Below are 16,163 nucleotides of genomic sequence, written 5' to 3' on the forward strand. Positions count from 1 at the left end.
AGGGCGGTTACGGGCGCTGCCCAGGCTCTCGGTACAGGGGCGAACGGACAAGGAGGCCCACGGGGAAAGCGCCACCTGGCTGCCGAAGACCCGAGCCTCGTCTCTGCGGACGCCGCGCCCGTTCGGGTGCCTCTCCGCACTCCCGCTCGACTGACACCGCGCGAAAGGGCCGGACGCTCGAGCGTAACCAAGAACTGCGTCGAACCCAAGCGCGAGTGGCACGGTTGCGGTGCGAAGGAGCGGTTTACGTGTGGTCTGTAAAATGACACGGCACACGGTAAAGCTGGGCTGCAAGCGACACGCCGCACCGGTTCGTTCGTGCTTTTCACAGAGAGCCAGAGCATCGGTGCCATTCCGAGGCACCGGGTGACATGAACCGTCCACGATCCGGCACGTCGCCAGCACGCAGGGAGGGCTTCCCACCAGGGAGAGAAAAAGAGAGCGAGAGACGCCTCGGGGCCGGTTCGGGTCGGGGGTCACGTTGCCCTCACGCTGTCGCACGCCGCCGACACGTGAGCCCTCGCTCCGGGGCCAAGCCAGAGACCACGTTTACTGGCTCCACGTTTCGCCGCTGGCAGAAAGCAAAACCACCGGCGTATGAATATTTGAGGGCCGCATCAAACAGCATTTTTTAAAAATGCAGGCGATGGGGTGTAGGCGCGACAAACCGCTGCCACATTATGCATTATATAGGCTTCCTTAAATCCTGCACACCGTGTCATGAACCAGGCCTGCACAGTAACCTAAATAATTCAGCAGTTTTTTTTTTTTTCTTTTTTTTGTTTTTGTTTTTAGAAGAACCGCACAAGTTGGGTTTCCGCAAGAAAAAGCTCTGGAGCTGCTGGACCTCTTTTTCAGGATGACGACACTTTCCTCTGGGCAGAGCGATGGCTCGTCCGCGGCGATGACGTTACGGCTTGCGTTCGCGCTCTTCCGCCACGGCCGCCGGCAGCCGGGGCGCGACAGCCGTCACGGAGACAACGGAACACCGGCACGGTCGAAAGGCTAACCCGCGCACTTCGTTAACTAATGGCCCTGGCGGGCAGAGATCTTGCAGCGGTCGGCCCATTTGCACGTGTGCGTTTATTCCAAGTGACTTATTGGCAAAGCGAGGACGGTAAGGAGAGAAAACGCAGGTCGTCAGCATGCAGACGCCGAGACACGACACCGACGCGTGACCAGGAGGACCCGACACAAGTGACCGACGGCGCCCGGGTGCAACCGTCCCAGAACCCCCAGATCTCGCTCAGTAGACATCCCGGAAGAGCGCCAAGTAGCGCACGCCAAGGCTTGGTCCATACTGTAAAGGGGTAAAACTTATCGTCCCCGAGGGTCATTTCCACCAGCAAACTATCCTGGAAGAGCTCAGAGAAGAAAAAAAGTTCCTCTTTCCGTGTCTGTAAAGAATTAACGTGTTTGAAAAGCGCCAGGGCAGAATGAGAGCCGCACTTAACCTGTGCATTTCTTCCCTCGTAGAAACAGGGCCGGTTCTCCGCTCGCATTTTGTTACGAGCAGCAACCGCGAAGGGCTCCAGGTAGAGCGAAGCAGCCGAAGCGTAACCCGAAACTCGCCGCTTCGGGCCTCGCTACAATATCCCTCGCCAAGGTTCCTCAGCCGAACCGCACCGGGGCGACAACGTGCAACAAAGTGCCCGGAACAAAAGAAGGTCCGACATTCAGCTTCGATGCAAAAACGCACGAGGTATAAATCGCCCATTAGATCCTGGGTCACAAGGGTTTGCGGATCTATCGTACGGATGACCCGAGAGACGAAGAGCTGTCCTTTAGGGGCACTCCACAAGAGTTAAGCAAAGCTGATATTAGTTCTTCCACTTGTTCGGAGTCGCTTCGGCGCACGCTCATTTCGGATCGCGTGCTCAGCGTGGCATTGTGTAAGCCGAAGTTACAGTAAAAAGTTTCACAAGATTCGCAAAACATTTATCTGGCGTACTTTCAGAAATGATGATTTTACCAAGTCTGTCACAAATTTCCCGTTTTTCATGCGATGTGCAGTTTTGAGGCAATTATAGAATTTCCAAAGGATACGTCTGCCTAAAAAAACAGGAAGAGCGAGCGGGGGGACAGCCGCTACTTAGTTTCAGATGTACAAAGAGAAGTAATCCTATCTGGGAATTTAATTTGATTTCAATAGTCTCTTTGACACGTCGAGGGAGCTGCGTCTGCCACGGCTTCTCGGCTGCTTATCTGATGCACTTCCTCACAAATCGGCCTATCGCGCGGCGGCATCTCTCGCGCGCCGGCTCGACGCTCGCCACGTGTCCGCGAGCTCACCGATGGCCGCGTCGAGCTTCTCGGCGCGCTCCGTGTCGGACGGCGGCGCCCGAGGCGGTCCGAGCCAGGCGGATCCAACAGAGGCGGGAAGGCGAAAGCCCGAAATGCCATCTCCGACAGGATTCGCCGCCTCCGGCCGTCGAGCGTGTCTCGTGAACGCATCCATGTAATGGCACAACACGTCTGAAGTAGCCTGCGGGACTGCTGGGCTTGCGCTCATCCCTGTCCTCAATACAGAGGCTGCCGCGCGGCCTCGGTCACTTTCACCGGACACGCAGGACGCATTCGCGCTGCAGCAGGGTCGCGCGCTGAAAGAACTCGAGGTGAGCATCGGGTTTACGGATGAGACGCTCCAGGAGTTCAGACTGTAAGAGTCACGGATGTGTCTCAGGTGCTAATTAACAGGGTGCAACAGGTTGTCTTCTAACTCAAAGGACCAGGGTTTGGATCCCAGCTCATGCTGCAGCACCCTTAATCAAGGTACTTACCTTGAATCGCCACAGGTATCAGCACTAAGTTACTTTGGAGGAAAGCTTCAGCTGAATGAACAAACAACAGCGACAGCGAGTACTCACAATGTAGCAGGGCTCACAGTAGGCTTTCTTTTCCATGGCGTAGAAGGGCTTCCCGCGTAGCTTGGAACCGCAGGTCATGCACACAAAGCAGTCCACATGGAAGACCTGGTCCATGGCAGTGCAGCCGGTGCCCTCGCCCACCACGTTCTCCCCGCAGGAGGAGCAGCGGCCTGAAGGACAAGGGGCGAAGGTCAGAGGCGAGCGGCGGGAAGAATTCACCCGGACTCACATTCGTGCAGACGCGTTCGGCAAAGTACGCTCTACCTGTCCACTGTCCACACACGCAGAGCCAAGAAAAACTATCGCTAACAGAGCACACGGCCTTGGCACCAAAGGGGAACGGCAGCGAAGAAAGAGCGTAACGGCATGTTATTTGGTTGCCTTTAATTGAGTTGAAGATATCTTTAATTGAGTTTAAGATGTCTTCAACTCAATGAAAGATATCGTCAACCCAATTAACGACACTCACAATTTAATTAGCGGTATCTTGAAATAATGGGGTTTTTGGAGATATCTCAGAGCGTTTTCTTTTTACACTTCTTAAAGCTGATAGAATCTGGCCAAAAAACTTCAGATATTGTGAATTAATTTAACTTAAGCCCCCGTGCTCTTATTCGTTTGCTTTCACACCAACGTTTTAAACGACTTTCAGCCACGAACACCTTTCGGCTGCCTTAGAAGCCCGACGGTTCGATTCCGCACTTCTAGCGCATCGCAGCAGGAAATTATGCAACAAAATGCACAAGGAGCTATGGGAATCGTTTCAACACTGAAAAGATGCTTTGCTTTCTTACGAAATTACAAAGGGTGAGGAAATGCACTGTCTAAGAATAAGTTAATGGGATCTCGGTGCGATGCGACAGCGACAATCGATCAGTTTTGTGACGTTTGCCCTACGGTCTAGTCTCGACCCCACCGATGCGTTAAAAATCAGGTAATCCCACTTTTGGCTACATCAAAGATTCCTAACACGTTCACCACATTTCTCCACGTCGAGAGCGTTTGAAAAAAGTATTGCGCGTAAATATCGGACGCATCCTCGGGTCACAGCTTCCAGGAAAGAGACGACCCCGTTCTTGCAGAAAAGCAGCAGCCAAACTTCCTACTCCGTGAGGTCACTTCCACGTCGGCGATGGAGCAAGAGCTCGTTGCCCGATTCCCGTCAGACACTTAGCAGAGTCACCATTCTCATTATCTTGTGAGGACAGCGAAGTGTTGCACGAAAGAAGTGTGATAAATTATTTATTTTTGGAGACCGCAGTAAGACGGTATCAAAACGGAGGAAGTTCTCCACTGAAGTCAGCGACCGAAACATTCGTGTGCGTTTACGGCCATAAAACCGAGCGCCCCTGGTATCAAATTCAGACGTGCGACTCGTTCTGGAAGCGGCGCAACCCACACCGCTGGTTTCGATAGCACGCGGACGGCGGCTACGTGTGGTTTTCACGTACCTGTTACGCACAAGCGGTGCTAAATAAACACGCCCGAAAAAATCGGCACTTTCTCAAGCCATACTGAGATCACAAAGACACTTTTTTCCAAAAGAAAATAAGCAACTTACGGGTCCGAACCCTAAGGATGGAAAGCTTAAGTATTTAACCCAAATTGCTTCATTAACAATCTAACTGTATAAATGGATAAAAGTGTAAAATCGCAAGCGTAAAAAAGTTGCTGCGGAGTCCGCTGGGCAAATTAATGTAATGCAATAAGGCATATGAGGGTGTCTAATGTGGAGAGTAATCATGTGCCTCTAAGGTGGAACCGGTTTCAATGTTTCCTGCCCGTTAAGGGCACAATTATCTTTTAGCCTCTCACTAAATTTTGCACATGTATTGTTGGGAGAAGTAGTCTAGCGCCGATTATTCTATAAAACAAAAGTAACAAAACCGAACGCTCAAAAACAAAAGGGAAGAAGTAACATTGAGAGAAAATATGTGAACTCATTCGTGCAGGAAAGCACAGTTCCGTCGCGCGTCAAAGCAGAGTAATCTCCGAGCGTGAACGGAGGGAAAATCACGCGTTGCGAACAAAAGGGCGGAATGCGGCGAACGGAACGCGAAAATGTTCCTTGGTTCACACCGCGTTACGGAAGCAGCTCCGAGGGCGCCGCGGCAGCGCGTTGGGCGTGCGTTACGACATCTCAATCGGAGGAAAGCGAAAAGCGAACGCGCGTGGAGTTAGCTGAAGGCAAAAAAACATTATGCAAATGCGCGCCACCATTAAGCTCGGGATCTGGGACAATGCTCTGAACCATCGAACGGAAATCCCATTAATATACGAACTCGCAAAGAGCCATTTGTTTTAGTGCGAGCGCGAAGCACCCAGCTAGCTACGGCGACCTATTTAGCTACCTGCTCCTCATCGCGGCCCCCAACTCCTTCCGGATCCTTCGCGAACATTTCGTGTAAGGTGTCGCGTAAATTGCGGCAGCACTCGCAGCTGACATCACGACAAGGAGAATATCGAGAAACGCAATCAGTTTTCGTTGCTTGCCGTGCAAAATCACAATAGTGGAGGGAGATAGAGTGGCCGATTCGCGGGCGCGTCTCGTGCGTTCTACAGCAGTCATATCCGTCCCTGCTGCTCTTTCTAGAGAGTTCCCAGACCTGAACATATGACACTTCATGAAAACGAAAGAAGGGGTATTTAAATAAAAATACAGCGAATGCATGATTTATGCACGCAGCCTTTTTAACCATTCAGTCCGGCGTCCTGGTTTGGGGCTTCACCGTTCCTTCCAATTTTCACCGCGGTGCATCAAACTGTGGTACTGGCTGACATGGCCTTTCACTGTGTCTGGGGGGACAGCCTGACCCTGGTGACTTGCACAGCAACTGCAGCTCTGTCAAGCCCTCCAAACTGATCCTTTGATAGACTTTTTAAAAAAAAAAAAGAAAAAAGCTAATGAATAAATGTGACTTTCATTTCCTGTGCAAACTGCATTACTGTCCCTCTGCATTACTGTCCCAACTTCTCTTCTGTGAAGCCTCCCTTTCTGAGAGCAGATGCAGAGCCCACTCAACTGCGTTGCGCGTGTTCAAACCTCCTGGCTGGTGGCGTGACCTCAGCTCACACATGACCTATTTACATCTCCGATGGCATCCTCTTGCAGTCAGGGGAGGGAAAGAGAGCAAGCATTAATGTGCAAGAACGAGCCTGTAGAAGCATGTGCGGTATCCTACGCCCTTTGTGGGAGAAGAGCAGCCAGGCGAGATGAGTCAACCATTTCCCAGAATGCAGCGCGGCACCGATTCGGCACTACTGTAATGCAACCAGCTGGCACAGAGATACAGAATCCTGCTATTTTTGTTGGAAAGGCCAGCGCTGAGGCACCCTGAGCCATCACTGGCCGAGGCCAACGGCAGCACGTTACCTGACATCTAGCAACAAGTAAACCCAAAGTGTACAAGAGCGCTCAGCAAAATATGGTCGTCCGAGATGAGAGAGTCGCCTAGCGGCAAGAGGGAAAGCAGACTGTCTGAAAAACTCGACCACCTAAGAAAGGTCATTGACTATGGGCTATAATCAGTGATTTATGAAAGGCACAGATTTCGATTTCAAATACAGGCACCCCTGAAGACCTGAAACATTTAGGGTTTTGAAAACCCTGTGGTCATATTCACACTTCTGACTTTCACCGACTCCAACTATTAACAAGCACTCCGGCTCTGACTCACCTTCTAGTGGTGGGAATGAACCAGAAGCCTAAAATAGAGATATTGCCTTTGACCTTGTCTGAAGGCCACTTCTCTGCAAGCACGTAAGACCTCGGTGAGAGATGTTCCCATTGATTCCTTGTGTTTTTTTTTTCTTTTTTTTTTTTCATGCACGACCACAACCATCACAAAGGACATGCTGGGACCTCTGTGGTTTCACCTTGTTTTTGACTCGATGGGAAATTCTGAAGCGGACTGTGAATCACAGCGAGAGCTCAGCGTTCAGGTTGGGGGTTTTTACTTCCTCAAAGGGTGCACCTGCGTTTCCGCCGCTCTGAGAAGACGACCGTTTCCAGGCAGAAACACCTCGAATATAGGGTGCTCAAGAGATGACGCTAGGTCTTGCCGTGGGTGCTCTTCAAGGGCAGCAGGTGGCACGCTGGTACGATCAATAGGAAAAACGTTCTCTTGGTCCCAGAAGAGCAGAAACTGCGCTGTACCAGTATGAACGGGCACAGATGGACCAAGTTGCACCTTACACTTCATTTGTGATGAGGAAAGTGTCCTTTTCAAGCATACGGCAATCCGTGCTTATGGCCACAAGTGATTTTATGTGACAGGTGGACTGAAGTTCCTTTCTGTGGCAGCACACCGCTGAGCCCCATCGCAACACAACGGAATGGCCAGGAAGGGCCCCCCCAGATGTTCATCTTTTCCCCCACTTCCTCAGGCGGGACTCCTGGCCAAAAGGCAAGGCCTAAGCCTCGTGGAGATGTCGAGGGACCTACCAAAGTACTCCTCAGAAGGCGGGTGCTCCATATCATAGAGCATCTTCTTGGTGAGGCGCTCGAGCTCATCCTCCGGGGCAGCACCCTGAAAAAGAGGCAGAGCTCTGTGAGCACCATGGATCCCTCCACCCACACATTTCTAGAAGCAGTGGAAGTGCTAGATGTCTCAGAAAAGGAGGGATTTCTCCGTATGCAAATTACACCGTGATATTTATGTCTTCTGACATTTACTGGCAGAAAAAAAGTGGAGCTTAAGCAATGTCAGGAACGTTAACAAGTTTGAGTTAATGTCCATCTTGTTTGTGGCTAAATCGTAAAGTTATTCCAGCCCTTAATTTGATGCCTAAAACACAAACTGTATTCTGGGCCAATATTCCCAGAGTATCGAGTCTCGGGGGAATGTTCAAGGCTCATTTTTGTACGTTCATAGCCAAATTAGAAAAAGAAAATTATTCCCGCTTAGCCCACACTATAAGGATACAAAGTAAAACAGAATGATTTGGCTTTTAAAAACAGCATATGTTTACCCAGTTCTATAATATGGATCTTATTAAAATATTAAAATCAACTAAAATTACAAGATATAACTGAGCTGACCCAAACTTATCTGTATTGTCATTTATTTTAACACAAGCACTTGTACTGCTTGGATTTGCATCTACGACGACTTTAGACAGGTAATAATTTACCGGTTGGCAGAAATAATTCTGGGTAATTAATGATTAACGTCCTGCCGAACGCAACACTCCAGCATGTTACCCTACTGCTCTATGGATGATACAGGGAATGCGGGAGGCATAAAGGCGGCTACATCTTTGTTTGAGTACAAGGGAAGCTGCAGCAGTTAAAGAATTCGGGGACATTTGGTCCTCCTGCACCGTCGTCATTACAGCAAAGTGCCGAATCCTTTCGCGTGTGAATGCGGATCGGAGAGGCTCCTGCGTGATGCTCGTGAGAACGTGTCATAGACATGTCATAGAGTCAGACCGCATGAGAGACTGTCCAGGAGCTGAACTGGAGCAGAGCTGGATGTGATCATGTGTGGGACAGTGGCAGGGTGCGTACGTACGATGCCATCGCTGGCGATACGACCCTCCGACCGCTACTCGTCTGGGTCTCCTCATGAAGAGCGGTACACAGAGCAGTGTGTTCCTCCACACGTCCATCTTCCTGCAGAGAAACCGATTCTCGGACCGGCTGTTTGAACGCAGAGCACACACGCGATGCCCATATCCCTCGTCACGAAACTCGAACACGGGACGCGAGACCCTTCCCATCAGGCTCTTTTCAGGGATGCAATAGGAATTTATAGGGAATTACATAAAGTGGGCCAAGACGGGGCACGGGCAGGGTGTACGTTTCACGCTGCGTGGTCGTTCGTTTGGGTGCAGAGGCGCTACACTTAAACCCTTCACACCACTTAATCCATACACCTGAAATCGAACAAGTACCGCACTCCATACCTGCTACACCAGCAAACAGACATTCCCTGATTAAACGTTGGACCTGAGAACTTCAACATCTCGGTGGCCTCGAAAAGCCTTCACCTGTCCCCAGTTAGTTGAGCAGTTAACGCGTTTCCGTTCCGGGGAAAGTTCTGGAAGAGCTCTTCATTCCAGAGGCCGATGGACAGGCATCAACAGCGACGAGCCCAGGCTGTGACCTTGTTTAAAAGATGCCCTAATGCACCACGGTGGCTTTTTGTGTCAACATTTACACAACTTTACGCTTTTACTTGCGTCCAAGGCGCCGCTCCCACACTCGCCGCTGAGCTGGCTGGGATTCCCACAGGGCCTCCGGGAAGCGGAAACGTGTTCCGTCGCGCGACTGGACGCACGAGGCGAGGTCAGAGGGCTTCCCCGAGTACTCCGCGTGCAAGGAGACTTTCCCAGAATTCCCCGAAAGGCGCCACCGGGACGGCCGCGTGAGACAGATGGACACCACGGAGGAGGACGAGACAGGAAGCCCTTGAACCGTCTGCACCGCTGAACAACGTCCCCACCGTTCCTCGGCAGATGTTTCGTACCTTCGCTTTCTACCTGCAAAATTTCCTGCTCTTTATAATGTCATAAAAAGATTGTTTTGGGGCGGTCGGCGACACGAAGTTTAGACGCTCCAATTTTTCACATGCGGAATGAGCCCATCGCTGGTAAATGACAGGCACCCAGAGGCTATTAGCTTATTTAATTAATTATTTGGCTCCCACCTGCCTCCAAGCTGACTTACAATGTGAGCCCTGGCTAAGACTGACCATTTTACCCATCAGTTCAGGGTAAGAACCCGATTCGAACCCGAGCCCTGCGCTTCCAAGGCGATGGCCCTAACCGGCACCCCCACCTCGCGGTCCTGCTGCTGCGGCGCTTTACAGTTACGAGCGCTTGTTCCAAGACAAACATTAAAACCCCGCAACCTTCCGTGAGAAACGCCACCGAAATAAAGAAACATTAAGAAGAAAACGGCACACTTCCGTGCGCACGAGAGAGAAAACTAGGCCAAACTAAAGGGAAGTGACACGCCATCTTCACCCACCCGCTCTGCGACCCGAACCCCCCCCCACCCACAACACAGATGTGTCAAAATACAAAGTGGAGTGGGGGTGCGTGCGGCAGCAGGCTGCATGCGCTGCGAAACAATAAAAGCTAATTATATGAACACTCCAAAGGCCATGGTTTAGAAAATATGACCATTCTATCTGGCTTTCGCATACAAAGGAGCACATATTTCTCCTGTCGCTTTCATCAGCGTGCTGTCATTTATATATATTTAACGCTCGTGTGTGGCGAGCGTAATTTACATTCACGTACGTTTGTGCCTTAAAATGCGTATTAAATCACTTTGCCGCTCCTGTGTAATGTGCAGTGTGAACTCCCTTCTGTGTAATTTCACTGGCTGCGCAGACGGTAGCGTGTGCTTTCCCGTCCCCTCGAACCAGACAATTACGGGCAAATGACGGTTCATTTGGACGGAACCCCGAGTGTCATCTCCTGTCCGGGCTCCGCTGCGGGGCCACGCGGTTCTGTCACCTCTGCGAAGAACAATGCTCCAAGCCGCAGGCGATGCTTCCCAGTTCCGCTCGGGCCTCGCAAACTTTCATTTGGGCCCTGAAGCTGCGGGCTTGAGGTGAGGGTGCGGTGAGCCGGGGGGGGGGGGGGGCGACTGCCGAGGGGTTTCCGCGCAAAGCTGCAGGCTGCTAACAGGATGCGGTCGCCCCCTATCCGAGCTCCCTTGAGAGGAACGAGGCAGGCAGACGGGCTGCTGGAAGAGAAGCAGGGCTCCTCCAAGTGCCACGATGCCTTAACCGCTCCTTGCCGGCGGGGAGCAGCCGCAAAGGGGGAAGTCGGCAAGGAAGAACCGGAAGGTAGAACGAGCTTCAAGACACGAGGTGAGAAGACCGAATGAGAAGGGAGGGAGGTGGGAAGCAGGTGCAGCCCGTCCTCGCAACACCGGAAAACTATATTCTCTCACACACACACACACACACACACACACACACACACACACACACACACACACACACACACTTTCAGAACCGCTTGTCCCATACAGGGTCATGGAGCCCACCCAGTAACACAGGGCGTAAGGCCGGAGGGGGAGGGGACACACCCGGGACGGGACGCCAGTCCATCGCAAGGCACCCCAAGCGGGTCTCGAACCCCAGACCCACCGGAGAGCAGGACTGCGGTCCAACCCGCTGCACCACTGCACCCCCCCGAAAACTATATTCATGTCTACATTATTTATTACTTGTATTTAGCAAACGCTTTCCTTCAAAGCCTCTTGATTGGAACCTGGGTCGAGGGGTCAACTGGGAGCTCAGTTAAGCGCAGTGAGGAACATCAGAAGGGAATGAGCGCGAGACGCCATCGGGGGGACAGCGGTATTAACCTCTTCCAGGCCGTCCGTCACCGAACAATGAAGCGGAAACGCATCCTGCCGCGGACGCAGCGACTCCGTTAAGCGAGGGGGCTGCGGGGGTCGAGCGATAGCAGAAAAGCTCTCGGTCGGGAACTCTCTCGGGAAGTATTCGACTTCACCTTCGTGTTTTCCATCCCCGCTGCTCTTTCTACAAATTGAGAGACGTTGAGGCATTTCGGCCGCACGACGTTTTCTTCCATCCCGCCAGTAATTGAAGGGGCTCCGTTTTCTCGCCGCCAAATTCCAAAGTGTTCCAAAAAGCACCTTGAGCTACTCGAACGCACGCGATGTGGAGCGACAGCCTCGGTGCGATCCCTCGTCAAGCTGGAACGGAGCACCAACTGCCGGTTTCCCGCCGGTTTCCCACTGTTCTACGGTCTCCTGGAGAGGCCGAAGTAGATCCTGCAAACCGCGCTTTTCACACCGATTTACACATTTATATTGTTTCGGATTACACTATAATGGATGTATTTTAAAAATTATTAGTTTATCATCACGATGCAGATGAAAAAAAACTGTCTTAAAACTTAATTGTTGCTTTTCCAGCTGGACGACCGGCTTACTGCAGCCCAGCGGTATTAGGGCTTCGCACATCTTCCGATACCGAGAGCTCATTTGCTCCGGAGTCCGTGGAATAAAGAGCAAAGCTGACAATCAGAACGGATGCGGGCTCTCAGCCTCCCTCTAATTCAGTATGAACTTCTGTGCGACATTAAAATCGAATCCTGTCTCCCCATCACCCTCCAATGAAAAGGAATATCTACCTGAAGACACCGCCGTGAGAGCACAGCTTTATTCCCTTTGCTTCCTTCTTTAGGTGACAGCGGCTGTCCACGTCTCAGCGGCTCCCCTTGAACGCCGGAGAGGACGAAACACCTCCCGGTTTCACCGTGCTCTCAGCAGACCACCTCAGCTATTCCCTCCTCCTTTGTGGTCGGTGCAAAAATACTCCGAGCGACCCCTGACCTTGGCTTGGACACACTCCAAAGGAGATGAAAACACACACCAGCCGAAGTCAGGTCTGCCGGCGTAATGCCAAAATCCACCAGCCGCGTCCTGCGCATCGCGGGTAAACGCGAGGTACGATTAACGACGGCATCCTGATAGAACTACTTACAGATGACTGTCATTTCAGGTAAAGGTTGTGAAGTAAGTAGCACCTAAGAAACGTCCTGTGCCCCCAGTTACACTGAGCATCCAATTCATTCTCAAGCAATTAATCTGATTTTTTTTAAGAAATCTAAATAAAACAAGGTGGTAGAAAGGAAACCCAAAAGGGTGGAAAACTCCAAATCTCCCAAATCCCAAAGAGAGATTAATGATTCGTTTATAATACTATTCCACTGTTTGAACAAGGAGCACTTGGACCATCAGCTGATGGACCGATACGTTATTTGAAGTACAGAAGAGCGGTGGTTAGAAGGTGCTTCTACCCATCGCCTTAGAGGAACCAAAGAGTGACCCGAAGTCACGGCACCGACCGACGCACGCAGTCGACACATTTCGCTACGCGCCTATTGTCGGCCGGCGATTCGGCTAGCTAGATAAATATAGGCATAAGGAGTCCTAAATTAAAGCGAGCCATATTTCACTTGGGGCTACCAATTAGATTGAACAGTACGCGCCGCACCGTAAAAATAGCTATTTGCTCCTTTACCCGAATCCACTCGAGAGAAGAGCGTTGGAGCGAACGAAGATCACGGGCTGTCGGCGTCGGCCTCCGTTACGCCCGTCGCCCGAGCTCTTTCGGGCGCTACGGGAGACGCTCGTCGATTGCGGCGTGCCGCACGTTCGCTTTCGTCAAGCGAGCGGCTTGTCCGATTGTACCCATATTCACTAAATTAAATGCGTCCGGAGCGGGGGGGCGAGGGTTATTCAACAAAGCCACGAGAGCAGACCGCAGTGACTTGCGGAGCATTTTATTTACTCAAACGGCAGCAAACGGGGCCGTTTAGGGACAGGGACAGCGGCGCCCGTCCTTCACCCAGGCGAAGGCTCTTGGACAAGGCGATCGAAGAGGCGCTCGGTTTGAAACCGCTACGTGCAGCTCTTCGGGAACTCGAATGACCTTCCGAGAGCTTTAGGCACCTCCAGAGTCGAGGTAGGTTGCGGCAATCCCCCGTCGGACGTCGGTCGCACCGCACACGAACAGCGCTCGTCAGAGAGATTAAGCGCTTCCCCAATTAGAGATCCACACAAGATGTTAAATTAAGTGTCAGTCATTAAATCCTCATTTTTTTTCTATTAATACGAGGACATCAAAAGGCGGTAAATGTGGGAAGTCGCATCCCTCAGAGGCCAGGAGACTGTAACGCGTCTCTATGAGAGCGGGGAAGAGCGGCGAGCGGGCGTCCGTCAGCGCTCATCGTACCGACTCCCGCGGTCATCCGCAGGACCCGCTCGCAAAGAGCAACCTTGAGACACTGAGCGTGGCACAAATACTAAATAAAAGACGTTATTTTAGTGACAGAAACTAATGGCATTCAAAAACTAATTGACACATAGATGTTCAGGTTGTTTTGTAACAGCAAAAAGCATTAATGAGATTTGGCACTCGGTGTCCAAGGTCACGACTGGTAGAATCACATCAGAGTGGGGGGGGTGGGGGGGGGTGGGAAAAGCAAAGCGGAGAGATTTAGCTTTCATTCTAATCTTCCACTTTAATTTGCTGCCTTTATCTCAAATTTCTGTCCTATTTGGCCTGATAAAAAGCAGAGGAACGCAATCTACAACGGCAATGAAAAACGCAGAGAGACCGTGGGAGCGACAGTCGGGGGATCAAAAGCACGACGGCTCCACTTTAAATTCATTTCTGCACCGCAGCCTTACCAGTGTAAACCTATGTATTTTTTTTGGGGGGGGGAAGAACATAAATGGCATATTTGCCAATACTGATTTGTGACGTAAAAGTGCAACGGCGTCAGTTAAGACCTTCGAAAACACCGTGTCTGAGTTAATGCGTGAAGCGCGGCACGTACAGCGGTAATTGCAGACTTAGCTCAACCTTATATATTCAGCATGTTTTAAATGTCTTCTTCATACTAGATGTTTCTGTTATTTGATCCCAACTGATGGAAGGTTTCTTCAATTTACGGGTTTTTTTTCTTTCTTTTATTTTACTGGATCATATTAATGTTCTCCACTCCAGGGTATAACAGCAGGATAATTTGAGGGATTCGACTGTGCTCGATACCAGTCTAGATCAAGAGCCGCCGTGCAAACCGCTGGCGGGCGAAGGACAAAAGGGCTTTGTCTAATTCCCCCTCGCAGTTGCAGCCCTCATCGGTTCCACACACCCTTCCACCTTGACGCTGGCATCGCCATCATTATTATCATATTTGATATTTGGAAGCATTTTCAGCAAATTCCAAGCACACCCCTCACACAGGGATGTACTAACCACTGGAAATGGACTGGGGAGACGAGCAGCGCTGGACGTCCTGCGGCTCAGCGGGCAAGGAGTAAAACGCACTTATCACGTACGAACCTACCACCGAACGCCGTAATTCCTTCCGTCTCAAAGCGGACAAGAGCGTTTGCCTTGGGATCCCAGCGAAGCGCAACCAGAAGAGTTGTGAGAGGCAAGCTGTACACGTGACCCGGCAAGACGACGCCGACCGATATGAGTTTCATTTGTCATAATTCATCAGTGACCTTGATGAGCATGTCTCTGTTTCTGTGTGGGAATTAAAAACTTTACAGAGTGTAAAGTATTAAAATATAAACATGGGGGCCTGAGACTGGGTCCCGGCAACTGCAGGCCTACCTTTTGTTGAGCCCCAGGACCGGAACCAAACTGGGTCGCAGGGGAGGGCCCCGGTGCCGGTGGGGGGTCCGTGATGTACGTCTTCTTGCTCTGGCCACCTGGGGCAGGTAGGTAGCTGGACTCTGGCCTCCAGGCGTTCTGAGCCCCGTAAGACGGCCCGTGACCTGCCCCCCCGGGGTAGTGCTGGTCCGGATAGCCCCTCGGGGGCTGGGGGGCATACCCTGGCTGAGGGGGCCCATAGGCATAGTCAGGGGTGCCACGGGGCTGGCCGGCCACATACAGCCCTTGGGCAGGAGGGGGGGCCGGGGAGCGGGCGGGCTGCTGTGGGTACTGAGGCGGACCTGGGGGTATGTAGTGGGGACTGGGTTGGGCTGTCTTCACTTGAACATTGAAGGCTGGACGGCTGGGAGTGGAAGCAGTGGTATAAGAAGCCGGGATTGGCTGGGGCTGGTGCTGGGCTTGGGGAGGGTGCTGGTATTGGTATTGGGGCTGAAACTGGGGCTGAGGCTGGGCTTGAGGCTGGGCCTGGGGCTGGGCCTGGGCCTGGGGCTGGGCTTTGCCCACGCTGCTCGGGACTGCAGCGGGCTGAGCGCCTGTTGGGCCCTGGGGCTTGGCTGTGGACTTCTTGGTCGCTGTCAGGGGGGGCTGGGTGGGAATCACCATGCTCTTGTGGCTAATTACCGGAGGAGCCGAAGTGGGGCTGGTCGCAGAAGAGACCCCGTAGTTCTGAAAGACGAGACAAAAACAGCGGTGTGAGTTCTGGTGTTCCCGAACAGACCCCACCCCCCCTCCCCCAACCAGAAGAGTTGGTTTCTGACAAGAGCACACATGCGTCCCCTGACGTGTCTGCAGACGCTCTACACGAAGGCTCATTCCGACACAAAAGGAAACCCAATGCATGAAGAGATAAAAATTCCAAAGGTCCCTTGAGCTTATGTGGTATTAAAACATACATTACCGACGACGTCAAAGGGTAAAACACTTCCTGGTAGTAACTTCATGTACACTGTATGACTATTTTTAATACTGTTACACGGGGTAAGCCCCCTGTGGCTGGAGGAGGTGCGAATAACTCAAGTCACCGGTTTCATCAGCGCCGCTAATGACACCGAGATCAGCCAGGAGAACGGAAAACCACGCAGAGTTCCCCGAAGACCACCTGAGCTACCGA

At 51.8% G+C, this 16,163-nt stretch overlaps 1 protein-coding gene across 7 annotated transcripts in view; it reads right to left on the bottom strand.

The window, feature by feature from the left end:
• The window catches only part of lpp (LIM domain containing preferred translocation partner in lipoma), a 74,194-nt gene that overhangs the window by 9,064 nt on the left and 48,967 nt on the right, over positions 1-16,163 (bottom strand). For all 7 annotated transcript variants that reach the window (XM_029249237.1, XM_029249241.1, XM_029249240.1 and 4 more), the window contains exons 5-7: positions 14,993-15,718; positions 7,312-7,396; positions 2,868-3,037 (exon numbers count right to left, since the gene is read on the bottom strand). In XM_029249237.1, coding sequence (XP_029105070.1) covers positions 2,868-3,037; positions 7,312-7,396; positions 14,993-15,718 — 981 coding nt within the window. The remainder of the gene's footprint in view (positions 1-2,867; positions 3,038-7,311; positions 7,397-14,992; positions 15,719-16,163) is intronic.

Source organism: Scleropages formosus, chromosome 25 (assembly GCF_900964775.1).
Source record: "Scleropages formosus chromosome 25, fSclFor1.1, whole genome shotgun sequence".
Lineage (NCBI taxonomy): Eukaryota > Metazoa > Chordata > Actinopteri > Osteoglossiformes > Osteoglossidae > Scleropages > Scleropages formosus.